Source organism: Monodelphis domestica, chromosome 2, assembly GCF_027887165.1.
Source record: "Monodelphis domestica isolate mMonDom1 chromosome 2, mMonDom1.pri, whole genome shotgun sequence".
In the NCBI taxonomy this organism is placed as follows: domain Eukaryota; kingdom Metazoa; phylum Chordata; class Mammalia; order Didelphimorphia; family Didelphidae; genus Monodelphis; species Monodelphis domestica.
Window position 1 is genome coordinate 526,615,451 of NC_077228.1, and position 15,649 is coordinate 526,631,099.

A 15,649-nucleotide genomic window follows, 5' to 3' on the forward strand; every position below is an offset into this window, starting at 1 on the left:
AATAAATAAATAAATCAAATGGGGGCCATACTGTTATCTCTTCTGGGTTGGTTAGGAGGAGCAAATGAGATAATATTTGTAAAGCATTTGGCACATAATAGGGATTTTAAAATGCTTTTTCCTTTCCTCCTCCCCTGATCTTCTTACACATCACTTCCTTCCACATACTCAATGATTCAGCCCTACTGGTCTCTTCTATTCTCTGGGACCTTTTCTGCTCCCTCAGGTTACTCTGGAACCCTCTACCCAGTTTATGGGAATTTCTCCCCTTGGGTCATCATTTGTGGTAAGTTGAGGCTGTCCTTGATGCCTGGGTTGGTCCAGGGCCAAGGATTGAGCCTAGACACACCATACACCAGAACAGGGTAAGTTGAACTGGTTTCCATCCCTACCTTCTGCAGGATACCTTTCTTGGGCCAACCCAGTGGCTACTGGCTCCCCCTCCAAGGTAACCTCTCATCTGCCTTTCTCATGTCTCATATGTCCTTGTATCTGTAGATACTGTCTCTCCCGTTAGCTCCTTGAAGGTGAGAACTTTTATGTTTGGCTTTGTATCTCCTAGCTCCTGGTATAGAGCCCGACACATAGTAGGCACTTAATGAGTACCTGATGATTGCCTGATAGAGTTGGAAGCTATATCCTCCCAAGAGCTGTCATGACATTTGATCCAACTGAGGCTGCTCTCTTCTCCAACCTCCCCACCAATCCAAAGAAGAGCTATCTGCCAGTAGGCACCAGCACCTAATATGTAAAACTCAAAATGTTTCCTAAAATCATATATCTGGTTGGAAAGATCCTCAGAGGTCATCTAGTCCAAACTCCTCCTTTTACAAAGGGGGGAAACTGAGGCATAGGGAGAGGAAAAAGTGACTTGCCCAGATTCATGTAGATGCCACCAGAGGCACCCTCTGCCTGGTGATCATTTACTAAATTACACATATGGCTCCTAGGAAGAGCTTGTAAACCCTTAGGAAGTAGTGCACCATTTGGATCCTCTCCTGTTTTAAGGATGGAAACCTCCGACGCTGGGCTGGGACCAGAAGGATAATCTAAAGCCCTGAGAACACATTTTTTTTCTTTGCATGAAGCTATTGCCTCATCTGGGCACTGAACCCATAACTTTGGCCAGCCATATTTGCAGCAAGTTCCAACCCAGTGAGCTAAGTAGTCCAGACAAACTATACTTAGATCCCCTTCCCAGCTGTGAAGCTTCAGCCAGCATTATGGTTTTTCCGGTTTCTTAGTCGGGTAGCACGTTTCTCACTGTAGATGAGAATGCTGCAAGCAAGGACTTGGATGCTGGATGAGGTCAGCCATGGCTGATGCCAAGGGCACAATAGTCTTTAGGTCTCCAGAGGGAGAGGGAGTCCCAGGTGGTCTGGGACTTCTGGGTCCATGCTTTAGGGCAGCTCAGGCATTTAGCATGGGATCACAGGATCAGAGAAAAATGCAGAGGACAATGGGCTGGATCTTACTCCCTGGGTGACCTTGGGCTGCAGTTTCCTCCTCTGTAAAATGAAAGTGTTGGTCTAGCCTTCTGACGTTCCGCCATCTTGTGATGACCCCAGCCTCAATACCCCTCTGAAATATTAACAATACAGCCAACAGCCAGAACCAAAGACTTCCAAACTACACTTGGTAGCTGATTATTAAGATAGAAAAGGGCTCAAGTCAATCTGTCAATAAACATTTATTAAGGACCTACTATGTGCTAAGCACTGGGAATACAAAGGAGAGTAAAGACCGTCCCTGCTCTCAAGGAGCTCCAGTCTAATGGACACAAAGTTGATAGAGAGCTGGAGTCAGGAAGTTGTTGTTCAGGCATGTCTGACTTTGTGACACTATTTTAAGTTTTCTTGACAGAGACATCAGAGTGGTTTACCATTTCCTTCTCTGACTCATTTTAAAGATGGGGAAACTGAGGCAAACAGGGTGAAGTGACTTGCCCAAAGTCACACAGCTAAGATACTGGGGAGTGGTTTGCCATTTCCATCTCTGGCTCATTTTGCAAATGAAGAAACAGAGGCAAACAGGGTGAAGTGACTTGTCCAGGGTCACATGGCTAGTAAGTGTCTGAAGCTGGATTTAAACTCAGGAAGATGAATCTTCCTAACTTCAGCCCTGGCATTCTATGGACTGCACTGCCTTGATTCCCCAAGTCAGGAAAACATGATTTCAAAGCTGTGAAAGATAATTACAGTTGTGTGCACCTGGGCAAGTCACATAAACCTATTTGCCTCAGTTTCCACATCTGTAAAATGAAGGAGTTGGACTTGATGACCTCTGAGATCCCCTTTAATTCTGAATTTATGACAATATGTATGGATCTGTGATCTGAATCTTCCCCTTATATCCTAGCTTCTCCCTTTGTACGTCTAGCCAAAGTTGTTTCTAAACACAGTAGTATTTCAAAGAAAGAAGAAAAAAAAAAGAAGTTGCCCTCATTTGTAGCAACAGGATGAGAAAGTGCAAAGTTTCCTGTTATGTGTATGTGTGTGACAGCTGTTGATAAGTGGAGGGTTCTGGGCAGGAAATCTGTTTAGACCCTACAGTGTGACCTGGGTGCAACATCAGAGCTCTTTCAGACTCAAGTATTGACGATGACATGGTGCCTCCTGAAACATGGGGGACACCATGGAAAAAAGTATAGAGGGACCCCTCACTTCTCTGGATGAAGCTCATTCCATGAAGAGAGGGGACATAGTGGAGATCTTGAATGGCGAAAAAGTGAAATTTGATGACACGGAGCTCTCGAGAATTCTGCAGAGTGGCTTGGAGAACCTCCGACTGGAAAACTCTCTGACCGATGTCATTTTGTGCGTGGACATTCAGGAATTCTCCTGCCACCGGGCAGTGCTGGCGGCAGCCAGCAATTATTTCAGGTACATGATGCCCAAAATGAGAGCCGAATTTGGTATTCGTTTGAGCAAGAATTTCAGTTGGTGCTAGAGCTGAAACTAATTGGTAAGATGCTGTAGCCATGGTGGGAAATCAATGAAAAGAGAGAGACACGATCAGAGAAGCCCAGCTTCTTGCAGACTTAATCATAGAAAAAGCTCCATTTTAGCTGCACATTTAGATGGGAGTCAAAGCTAAGTGTGGTTGTTGGAGAGGAAGATGAAATGAAATGAAACTTCTGGTCTTGCGGAGCTGGGCTGGGCTTGTTTTTTCTTTGGCACGATTGTCGTCTTTGTTCTTTGTAACAGTACATTCGAGAAACAGGATGTACAACAAGAGTCCCTTCTTTTTCCAAGTTATTACATGAAATGCTAAGGATGCTCTGAGTTAGAGTGGAAAGAGCACTGACTGATTCTGGATTCATAGAACCTGGGTTCGAATTCTGGCGCTGATACTCTATTTGTTGTTTCAACTTTCCCACGTCTGAGTGTCCTCATTTGTAAAACGATGGAGTTGAACTAGATGTCTCTATGTTGTCTTCCAGATCTAGGTCTATGATCCTATGATTAAAGGGTTTGGGGGGGGGGGGGCTAAAGGGAGGATGTAATTTCAAGGACACTTAGTACTAAGGAGGCTACTAAACTTTTAAGTCACATTGAGTTCTCTGTCTTATTTGCCAGCCTTGTTCATCTCTATCTGATGTATAACCTTCATTTCCCCTATGTCTGGAATTCTCTCCCTCATCAGTCTTCACCTCTAGGCTTCCTTTAGGTGCTGGCTGAGATACTACCTTCTAAAGGAATCCTGGAACCCTCTCCCATCCCTCTTTTTTTTTTTCAACCCTTACTTTCAGTCCAAGTAACGATTCTAAACCAGAAGAGCAAGGGCTAGGCAATTGGGGTTAAGTGACTTGCCCAGAGTCACGCATCTAGGAAGTATCTGGCGCCAGATTTGAACCCAGATTTTCCCAATCCCTCACAGCTCCTCCCATCCCTTTGTTGATTAGCTCCATTTTATCCTGTAAATATTGACTGAACATAGTTGTGAGCTCCTTGAGAGCATTTCTTTGTATTCCCAGCATTTGGCATAGGACATTAGTACAAAGAAGTTGCTTAAAAATGCATTTTGACTTGTCTCAATATATAGGAAGGTCATGAGAACATAGTTTTTTCATGGGTTTGGCAACAACGGCTGCTTTGTCAACCATATGATCATCTGTATGGGACCGATTAGTTACTGCAGGTGCCTAAAGACAAGAAGAGACCACTGTTCTGGCCCTCCATATTGAATTCATAGTCATCACAGGAAAGAGAAAAGAGCAAAAGCCATAAAAAGGAGAGTGAGATCTCTCAAGTCAGAGACCCTTGGTCCCTCTGATACTTAATGCTTGTGTGATTGGGGCAAGTCTCTTAGCATCCTAGAACCTCAGTTTCCTCATCTGTAAAACAATGGAGTTGGACTAAATGGTATTGAAATCCTATGTTCCTCCTAATATACTTTGATGACTCTCATTTCAATTTGTGAACAATCTTTCCAATATTTCAAATTTCCATCCTTCCATTCTCATTTTGTCTGCTTCTTCCTTTTTTTTTAAACATATCAGACCTAGCCATGTTGCCTCTGTGTTGTTTCTTCTTTTACTATCTGACCAGCCCATTTCCTTTCCTAGTGTTATGTATTTTCAACAATGTTGCATGCTAGTCATTGCTAGAAGAATTGTTCCATTTCATGTCTATTTGTTTTTCCCTTAGTTTTATCCCCAGTACTCTTAGATTGACAGGCACTGTTGCAAGTCGATGAATTTGAAGGATATGGGGATTAAAATATTGGCTCTTTGTGACCTTAAGTAAATCAAATAACCTTTCTGGGTCACAATTTCTTCATTTATTAAATGAAGGTTTGGTCTAGGTCTGTGTTGGTGAATCTATGGCTTGTATGCCAAAGAGATCTGCTCCTTCCCCTCTCTCTGTATCAAGCCTGAGGATATTTCTCACTTCATGTGCCCCTATGCCCAACAGCCTAATGGGAGTGCTTCCTCCCTCCCCTGTCTTGGATAAGACAGGGGGCTCACATGCTGGCATGAGGGCTACAGTTTGGGTACTTGATCTCTAAAAGGTTCACCATCACTGGTCTAAGTGATCTCTATCCTCTTAGCTGAGAATCCTATGATTTGATTTAGGTAGATCTCATGCCAAGTTTTTAGGTGAGTTTTTTCTTGAATAGCTTTTCACTGTTTTGTGAGTTGATAGGGCTTAGAATCTCCCATACTTCTCTATAATGCAGAAAGTCTTACACTGACCAAATTCCCATCAAATACAGGGAGGAAATCAATGTCTTTTGTCCACTTCCCATTTTTTCTGAGTGTTTAAAGGTTTTGGGTTGGAGTTGTTATAATTGTTTACACCATCTCCTCCTCGTTGTTCTCTTTTCTATAATTTGGGGTTTACTTTGGCTTTCGATGATAAGATGACTGATTGGCCACTGGCTCTAAAATGACTAAAATCCCTCCTTCTGTAAGCTGCTTTTCCCAGTCTTCCTTAAACTTAGCATCATCCTTCTGAGTCTATCCTCCAATTTATTCTCTCTATGGTCTGGAAAATTCTGAATTGTTGCTTCTGAGAAGAGGTCCTTGGGCTTCTTTACCAGTGTCCCAAAGGGATCATTGCATAAATGAAGTGAAGAATTCTTGCTTTAGTTCATTTTTCTCTTGCTTCCTTAATTGTGAGCATGAAGACTCCACACAGGAATGGAGGCTGTTTTGTCATTTTGTCCATTACATAGACATAGTTCATTTCTGGGTGACCAGCCTCCAGATGGTGAGCCTTCACTCTACTTACCCAGATTATTCCTTTGACAGCAGGCACAGGCCAGTGCTGGACCTATACCCAAAGTCGTTCCAGACTAGTAGAACCGGTCAGAGCTTGTGCGCCTCTGGCACAACCTCTAAGACCCCAGATTCAGCTTCAGATCATCTCTAACCCTGGAGTAGGATTTATGTAAAGGAGATTTTTTTTTTTAATGAACCTTTGATTGCATTGGTACATGGAACTTCCAGTGAAGAAACTTCCTTTCCCAACGTAGGTTGGTGTCTACTCCTCAACTAACAGGGTTTCTTAGAGAGTTGCTGGGAGTCATTGAGATTTAAGCAGCTTGTCTTCAAGCTTGTTTTTCTATCTATCTGCTTGTGATTGGAGACCCCTTTGCCAGTCTCTGGGAAAATAATAGCATTTTCTTCTCTAAATAATATTTCAAAATAAGTGATGGAGATTTTAAATTTCAATTCGAGATCAGTGAAAAGACAGGCAGCAAGGTGGCCCAGTGGATAGACTACCAGACTGAGTCAGAAAGACTCATCTTCCTGAATTCAAATCTGTCCTCAGACACTTATCAGCTGTGCAATCTTGGGCAAGTCACTGAATCCTGTTTGCCTCTGTTTCCTCATCTGTCAAATGGAGATGGAAATGGCAAATTATTTCAGTATCTTTGCCAAGAACACCCCAAAAGAGATCATAAAGAGTTGGACCTGACTAAACAATGACTGAACAACAAAGAAAAAAATATTCTCATCCAAGTTCACAGAACTCTTGAAATCTATCCTCAGGTACCCTTCTCTATGCTATATTGCTACTAATAATTTATCTAACACTTTAAGGTTTATAAAACACTTTACAAATATTGCCTCATGTTACCCTTACAGCTGCCCTGGGAGGTAGGTGCTATTATTATCCTCATTTTACAGATGAGGAAACTGAGTCTGACAGAGATTAAATGGCTTACCAAGGGTCACAAAGCTAGTAAGTATCTGAGGCTGGATTTGAACTCAGGTCTTCCTGACTCCAGGTCCAACCCATGCTGAACTCAATTCCCTCTCAGTATTAATTGGAACAATCCAGAGGATGTGAGTATTATTTATTGCTATTTTTAAATAACATTTAAGCAAAAACACTTCAGAGTCATTATGACTCTTCATGTTTTGTTTTATACTTTACCTTAGAGAGGAAGCTTGGGGCTGGAATCTGAATTCACATCCTAACTCTGACACATACGCCTAGCTATACAAATCCCAGGCAAATCATTTAATGTCTTGACACCCCTGGGAAATGTCTGAGTTAGGGGGCATTCATGTGATTCAGTGAATTGAGAGCCATACTTAGAGATGGGAGGTCCTAGGTTTAAATCTGGTCTCAGACAAAAGAAAGAAAGGAAGAAACAAAGAAACAAAGAAAGAAAGAAGAAAGAAAGAGAGAGAAAGGAAGGGAGGGAGGAAAGAAGAGAGGGAGGAAGAAAGAAAAAGAAAGAAACAAAGAAACAAAGAAAGAAAGAAGAAAGAGAGAGAGAGAAAGAAAGGGAGGGAGGAAGGGAGGGAGGAAAGAAGAGAAGGAGGAAGAAAGAAAAAGAAAGAAAGAAAGAAAGAAAGAAAGAAAGAAAGAAAGAAAGAAAGAAAGAAAGAAAGAAAGAAAGAAAGAGAGAGAGAGAAAGAAAGAGAGAAAGAAAGAAAGAGAGAAAGAAAGAAGGAGAGAGAGAAAGAAAGAAAGAGAGAAAGAAAGAGAGAAAGAAAGAAAGAAAGGGAGAAAGAAAGAAAGAAAGAAAGAAAGAAAGAAAGAAAGAGAGAGAGAAAGAGAGAAAGAAAGAAAGAAAGAAAGAAAGAGAGAGAGAAAGAGAGAAAGAAAGAAAGAAAGAAAGAGAGAAAGAAAGAGAGAAAGAGAGAAAGAAAGAGAGAAAGAAAGAAAGAGAGAGAGAAAGAAAGAGAGAAAGAAAGAAAGAAAGAAAGAAAGAGAGAGAGAGAGAAAGAAAGAAAGAAAGAGAGAGAGAGAAAGAGAAAGAAAGAAAGAAAGAAAGAAAGAAAGAAAGAAAGAAAGAAAGAGAGAAAGAGAGAAAGAAAGAGAGAAAAAAAGAGAGAGAGAAAGAAAGAGAGAGAAAGAAAGAGAGAAAGAAAGAAAGAAAGAGAGAGAGAAAGAAAGAAAGAAAGAGAGAGAGAGAAAGAAAGAAAGAAAGAAAGAAAGAAAGAAAGAAAGAAAGAAAGAAAGAAAGAAAGAAAGAAAGAAAGAAAGAAAGAAAGAAAGAAAGAAAGAAAGAGGGAGGGAGAAAGAAAGGAAAAAAGAAGGAAGGGAGGGAGGAAGGGAGAGAGGGAAGGAGAGAGAAAGACAGAAAGAGGGAAGGAGGGAGGGAGAAAGAAAGGAAAAAAGAAAGAAGAAAGGAAGAAAAGGAAGAAAGGAAGGAAGGAAGGAAGAAAGGAAGATCTAAGGAGGCACCTTTGATATGCTTTGGAAGAGGGAATTTGCCTAGTAGGAGTTCCCTGAATGAATGAAATCGCTGGTTTGGTCCCCCTAAAACCTATACCAAAAAATCCAAATAAAAACTATGTCCTGAAGCTTTGAAAATCTATAATCTTAGGATTAACATTTTATTTATGCTGTGTGTATGTGTGTTGGGGGATGTTAAAATGATTGAAATCTCAGACACAGTCAGGATCCTGGCTTACTGAACAGAGAAACAAAGGAAAATATGAAGGAAGGTCTTTTGGCTATTATTCAAAGCAAGGAAAAAGAGTTAGGGAGAGACTGTGGAACACCTAATTGTGTGGGCTGTGTGTGCATGTGTGGACAAACTCCCTCTAAACCTGATTAGTCATGAAGAGATTTTCCCTTCTCTTCTTTTCTCCAGAATGATTACATACATCTTCTCTTCAGATTCCCTAGGGACATTATTCTAGCTTGTGATAGCATGCCCTAGAGGAAGAGAGTGATGTTTGGATTCTAGCCTTTATCAATCTCTTTGTCCCAGTCTCAAAATCTTAGGGGCACTGGGACCCAGTTTGCTCTGCTCCCCAGAAAGATCAGGAATGTCCCTTCTGTCCCAGTGTGAAGAGTGAGCTTCTGAACTTTTGGGTTGGGAGAGGCATGACCTGGGTGATAACTGTATGGACTTTTTTCTACTTATTTGCCTGTTGTAGCTTCTGAGAATAGAAAAACAGAAGCTTACTTTGTCCAGGGAAGACTCAAGACCAATTTGGGCTTTCAGGGGTTCCCTAGCCCAATGTCTGTGTCCCGTCTCCTTAAGGATCATCTTTGGTATGGATCAGCACTCCTGGGCTAGGGGTGTGCCAGTCTCTGGCCAAGATGGGACCCTAACAAGACACAGAATGAAGAGAGCAATGAGACTGCCTTTGGGACAGCAGGAATGAGAATTTGTCCCAGTCTGACCAGCGTTGGCATGGTTCTATTACAAATCTCGTAGACCCAGAAATGTGCATTTATCCCCTTCAATCAGGAAACCAATCAATAAATGCAAGTATGCCCTCCAAATCACGACTTTCCCTAGCGTGGTTTCGATGTATCATGGGTCAGCATAAGAAATTACATGGGAAATTTTGGGGAGTTTTATTGTAGCTACTGATGATCCACAAAGGCCAGCAGATGACCCTGAAAAGGTTTAGAGATTCAGAAATGCATAAAAGACATGTATAGTATTGTATAAAATAAATACATATATTTATATAAATACGCATATGTACATATATACATATATAATATAAATAAATATAAAATAAAAAATATTTTATCTTTCAGTACTGTAGATATATACAATTTCTTTTTAAGTACTATATAAATGAAAAGTTAAAGTTTGGGAAAAGAAAGTGAAAGCCAGCAGACACACAAAGGCTAGAAATGTGGATATATCTTAACATCGACCTACATATAGCCTATGACCCAATACTTAACCCAAATTTTACAATAAGGTGCTATAAATACCCCATAAAAGCAAAAGAAAAAAGGCTGATTTCTTCTCTGATATGAAGGGAAGGCCAAAATTTTGTGTACATATTCCAGATCATGCGGTATATAACACTCCTACCTCCCAGGTAGAAGGGATACCTGTATCTATTAAGCAGATACAAAGGACACAATTCCCATTTTCAAGGTACATAATTCTACCAGGAAGAAAATGTAAACTTCCTGAGGTCAGGGGCTGTTTCATTTTTGTCTCCGAATCTCTTGCATCTTGCACAGTGCCTGGCACATAATTGGCCAGTTAAAGTATTTGTTTATTGACTTGATTGATATCAGGACAAACAAACCGAGGGGTATAAGTATCCAAAATAAATATATAAATAAAGGCTCATTTAGTTAGGAGGGAGACGTGAGAATCAATCATCAGCATAGGCACTGGGGATACAATGACAGAAATGAAATCTCTCCCTTCTTCAAGGAGTTGGTAGTAGTCTGTAAGCATGATCGGAGTAGCGTAGTTTAACAGAAGTTTGCCTGGAAATGATTTGGGGAGAGGGGTCCATCCCAGGGAACAGTAAACTCGTAAGGAATCAAAAGTGTACTCTGGCAGCCCTCCAAGCTAATGATTGCCATTTCAGACTACCGTAAGAGAGAGCCAGGGTCCAGGATTAGTTATTAGGTGCTAATCCCATTGTACTCTGTCTGCCATGGTTGGCTAATACTGGAATCATGTTCAGTTCTGGAAAGTGTTTAAAAGAGGGTGTTCAGGCTACAGAAAGGTCTTGGGTTACCACTTTATGAGGGTGAGTTAAAAGCATTGGGAATGTTTAACTTGGAGGAAAAAGCAAACAAACATGGTAGAAGAAGAACCAAGATTTCCGCCTTCAAGTATTTAAAGGAAGGATGAGACGGTTGTCCAAGCCTGGCTCTATCAGGCAGAACCAGGGGCAATGGGTAGACAAGGAAAACTGAACAGTTAGGGCTGTCCAAACAGAGTCCTGTGTTTGGTAAGAGTGAGTTCACCCTTCCTGGAGAATTTCAAACACTGGTTGACTTTGGGGAAGACATTGTAGAGTTGATTCTTGCTCAACAATGGGTTGGACTAGATGTTTCTTAGATCCCTGACAACTTTGAGTTTGATTCTAGGATTCTGTGAAGGAATCATGGCCACAGACTCATGGGACAAAGGGAAAAAAAAACCCAGAACAACAACGACAACTACTACCAACAGAAATTGCTCTCATGACTGAGCTTAGATAGGGGGCCTTATTTTGCTTACCATACCAAGTTAGGATTTTCTCTCTCTTCCTCATGCATGACATTCCATTTCCCATCTCTCTGGTTTTGTATTGGCCATCCCTCCTGCCTGGAATTCACTCCTTCCTCACCTTTGCTTCATAGAATTCCTATCTTTATTCAACACAGCCCAGGCACTTATCTTCTACATGAAGCCCACCCTACCCCAACCCACTACTAGTTCCTTTGCTCCCAACTCCCTTGTATTCAACTATTTGGTATTTATCTATTTATTCCCCATCCCCCTGGGAATCTCAGTCTCTGGAAAGTAGGCATTGTTTTAATTTTGTAGATAGTAAATACTTTTTTTTTTAAACCTTTACCTTCCATCTTGGAATCAATACTGTATATTGGTTACAAGGCAGAAGAGTGGTGAGGGCTGGGCAATGGGGGGTGAAGTGACTTGATCAGGGTCACACAGCTGGGAAGTGTCTGAGGCCAGATTTGAACCTAGGACCTCCCATCTGTTATGATTAAAATTTAGGGAAACTGAGGCAGGGTAGAAATTAGTTTCTCTTTGCAAGGAATATTATATTTTTAGAGTTTTATTAAAGGTTGAGAATTTGAGAAAACTACAAGTACGAAAGGCAAGTGCCAGGTGGGCCAAAAGACCCAATTCAATTTCACTCACATCATGAAACTCATCTGTTTGGCAGTGGAGACAGGAAGAGAAGAGAGCCAAAACCCTTTCCAATCAGGTTAAATACCCCATCTCGATCTCAGCCCAGGTGAGAATTGAGTGATATTACAAAGCATTCTGGTGAAGTGGAGCAAGGACTTCTGGTGATTGAAGTCCTGGATTCAAGTCTCCATTTTTACACATCTCTAGGCCTGACTCTCAATCCACTGAGCTACCCAGCTGCCCCCCCAGAGTAAATACTTAATAACTGATTTATTCATTCAATTGCTTTTGCCTTTCTATCTCTAGCATCAAGCACAGGGCCTGGCATGTAGAAATCTCTTAATAAAATGTTTGTTAATTAACTGATTGATGTTTAGCTTCTTACTTGCCCCAACTTTACCCTCTGATATAATAAATACCAGCCAGGGCCTGCTCTACTCCTTAAACCTGATGGGGATTCTGAACCTGGTTTCCCCACAGTGGCAGTATCTTTCTGGAGCCAAAGATGTCCCTCTGCAGAATCCTAGATCAGAAAATATTCCATTCTGGAAGTTAGAAGTTTGTCATAGAACAGAGAGATTAGCTTTGTTCTGTTTGGGGCTTGGGGGAAGGTAGAGAGAAGTTTCAAAGAGGAAAAGTTGGGTTTGATTCAAGGAAATGTCATTTTTTTTCAGTGTTCTTTAATTTTATTTTTTTAGCTTACAATAATCGCATTATTTCCCTCCCTCCCCTCCCCCCACCCTTCCTGCAGCCGAGGCACAATTTCATTGGGTGTTACTTGTGTCCTTGATCAGAACCTATTTCCATGATGTTGATGTTTGCACTAGGATCTTCATTTAGAGTCTACATCCCCCTTTGACCCATGTATTCAAGCAGTTGTTTTTCTTCCGTGTTTTTACTCCCACTGTGTTTCCTCTGAATGTGGATAGTATTCTTTCTTGTAGATTCCTCCACAAGGAAATGTCTTCATACCATTAGAGCTGTCCAGAAATGGAATGGGTGGCCTCGATTGGCCTAGGCCAGCGTCAGCCTGTCAGGAGAGGCCCTTCTCCCAACCTCCTCCATCCCAGCTCCAGCCAGCCCTCTGCATATAGATGCTAGGCCAGATTCCCCCAGGCTTTCTCCATGCCCCCTTACTGCCCCCCCCCCCCCAAAGGCCACCAGGGAATTAGGGTGGGCAGGTTGGAGGGCCTTGATTTTTTTCTGATTGATTCAAGGGCCTGATTTCCTTTTGGGTCCAGACCGAGACTCGGATGTTTTCACAGCTGCTGAGGTAGACAGACTTGTGGCCAGAGTTTGGTTTCAAACTTTCCCACTGACTCACTGTGTGATTATTGGGCAATTTACTTGCTCTTGACCTGTTTTTCAGCTGTAAAAAGTGGATCCTAATAGCTACCCTCAGTTTCATAAATGTCTTGTGAGGTTCTAGAAAATCTAGAAATCTAGAAAATGCAGAGAACCCTGCAGGACAAGCGGTTTGGTGTCTGGTATTCCCATTCCCAAGATTCTAGGCTGTAGAGCTGGGCAGAGCCTTGGAGAGTACCTAGTCTAACCTCCTCGCCCCTATTTTATAGATGAGCAAACTGAGGCCAAGAAGGGACTGAAAGATCTTATTCAGAGTCATTTGGTAACATATTTCCGGATCTATGCAAATGATCCTAAGAGATGTCTGGAAGACAATTCAAAGCAGAGTCTTTGTGTCTACACGCCTTAGCACAATGCTTGGCTCATGGTAATAAATTAGCGCTTTATAAATGCTGACCAGACGTCCTGTTGAGGGTGAGGAAAGGGGACACGCTGGGGATTTTATGGTGAAAATAACAGATTCTTTATGGGGCTGAGTAATTCTCACCTGACATCACCCTGGAAGGCGTGTGATCACAGACGGCTCCATGCTTGTCATGACGTGGAATCCCCTATTAAGAGGCAACCCTGTGAACCCCTCCCCTGCCCTGATAGGATCACCTCTGCCCTTGGCATCGCTCAGGCCAGCACCTCTCCAATTTGACAAGTCCCAGGGTGCCCTAAGTATGTCTTTGGGGTCACCTTCCATTCCATGTTATTCAATACAAGGAGATGCCATTTGACTTTCCTTAAGCCCCTGCCATGGGTAGATTGGGGTGGCTAGAAGGGGAAGGGGACAGAGCACGTCTTCTTCCTGAGTTCAAATCTGGCCTCTGCCACTTGCTAGCTCTGTGACCTTGAGTAAGTCACTTGCCTCAGTTTCCTCATCTGTAGAACAGCTGGAGGAGGAACTGCTAGTATCTCTGCCAAGAACATCCCAAATAGTATCATGAAAAATCAGAACAACAACAATAATGGTTAGACGACTCAACCGTGTCCTTTGGTAAGACAGAGTCTGCCTTATCAAGCTCATACATTATTAGGAAGATCAATTTAGAACTGGAAGGCACCCTAGAGACCATCTAGTTTAATCTCCTCATTTTACAGATGAGGAAACGGAAGCACAGAGTAAGTAACTTGGGGTCATAAGCACATAGATCTGAAACTGCAAGGGACCCAGGAGGCTATCTGGATCCATCTCCTCATTTTGTGCTCAGGGAAACGGAAGTAGCTAGGACAGCAATAATAATAATCTCTAGGATTTTTATAGAAATTTAGGGTTTGCTAAACATGTTACATATATAAAAAATCTCACTGGGATCTTACAACAACACTGGGAGGTAGGTGCTATTAAATACTTCCATTTTACAGATGAGGAAACTGAGGCTGACAGAGGTTAAGGGCTTGCCCAGGACTAAGTGAGTGCCTGATGCTGAATTGAACTCAAACTTTCTTGATTCCAAGTCCAATACTTAATCCACCACCACTACCAAGCTGGAGAAGTGATTTGCTCAGCGTCACACCATACAGAGCTTAAGTGATGGGAGGTGGGGAAGAATAGGTCAACCGATGGATGGCAAGCTTTGTGCTAGGCACTGGGGATACAGATATAAGTACAAAAATATAGTCTCTAGCCTCAAGAAAGACAACATATGGGGGCAGCTGGGTGGCTCAGTGGATTGAGAGCCAGGCCTAGAGACAGGAGGTCCTAGGTTCAAATCTGGCCTCAGACACTTCCCAGATGTGTGATCCTGGGCAAGTCACTTGACTCCCATTGCCTAGTCCTTTGATTCCAAGATGGAAGGTAAGGGTTAAAAAAAAAGAAAGACAACATATAAAATGGAACAGGAAAATGGGGGGGATCCCTATGGGGTGAATTGGAAAATCCCAGAGAATCAGGAATGAAGCCAGGAGAGAAGTGAGCATGGATGAGACCCAGAGATAAGAAAGACAGGAAAAAGATAGATGGTGCCCATGGTGCCCCAGCTCACTTGTGAGTTGAGGAAAGGGACCGTTGAAAAGAATCACATCCTCCATGATTAGCTCATGCCCTGTGGGACACCTCAGGTAACCAAAATCAAAACTAAAACAAACAATTGCAAAACCCCAGACATCATGGCAGACACATCCTTAAGAAGCAATTCATGTCCATGAGAAGGTGTAGACTAAACACCAGACACACAATGAAACAAAAACATTTTTCTAGCACTCCAAATGATCTGGTAGAACAACTTCTTGGGTCATTAGGACAGATTTATTTTTTTTTCTTGCATAAGTTTCCCAATATGTCCTATCTATGATCAGTCAGTCAGTCAAGTAACTTTAGGAAGCAATTCATATCCAAAAGAAGGTGTAGACTAAACATTAGGCACACAATGAAGCAAAAACATTTTTCTGGCACTCTAAATGGACTGGGAGAAAACCTCTTGAATTACTAGGCAGGATTGATTCTTTTTATTTTGGACATGTTTCCCAATGTGTTCTAGCCATGATCAGCCAGTCATTCAAGGAACATTTATTAGGGGCAGCTATGTAGTACGGTGGACAGAAAGCCAAACCTAGAATGGGAGGTCCTAGGTTCAAATGTGGTCTCAGACATTTCCTAGCTGTGTGACCTTGGGCAAACCCTTACTGTTCTTCTCCCCAAGGACCAATATAAAGTATTGATTCTAAGATGGATGGTAAAAAAACCCCAAAACAACAAACAACCGATCTGACTGATCTCAAAGGACCTTTCCAGCTCTAAATCGACAATCCC

The 15,649-nt window shown here is 42.0% G+C and overlaps 1 protein-coding gene across 1 annotated transcript in view; it reads left to right on the plus strand.

Moving 5' to 3' along the window:
- The first annotated feature begins 2,537 nt into the window (after window positions 1-2,537).
- KLHL6 (kelch like family member 6) overlaps window positions 2,538-15,649 on the plus strand; it is a 42,894-nt gene continuing 29,782 nt past the window's right edge. The window contains exon 1 of the mRNA XM_056819844.1: window positions 2,538-2,882. Coding sequence (XP_056675822.1) covers window positions 2,623-2,882 — 260 coding nt within the window. The 5' untranslated portion in view covers window positions 2,538-2,622. The remainder of the gene's footprint in view (window positions 2,883-15,649) is intronic.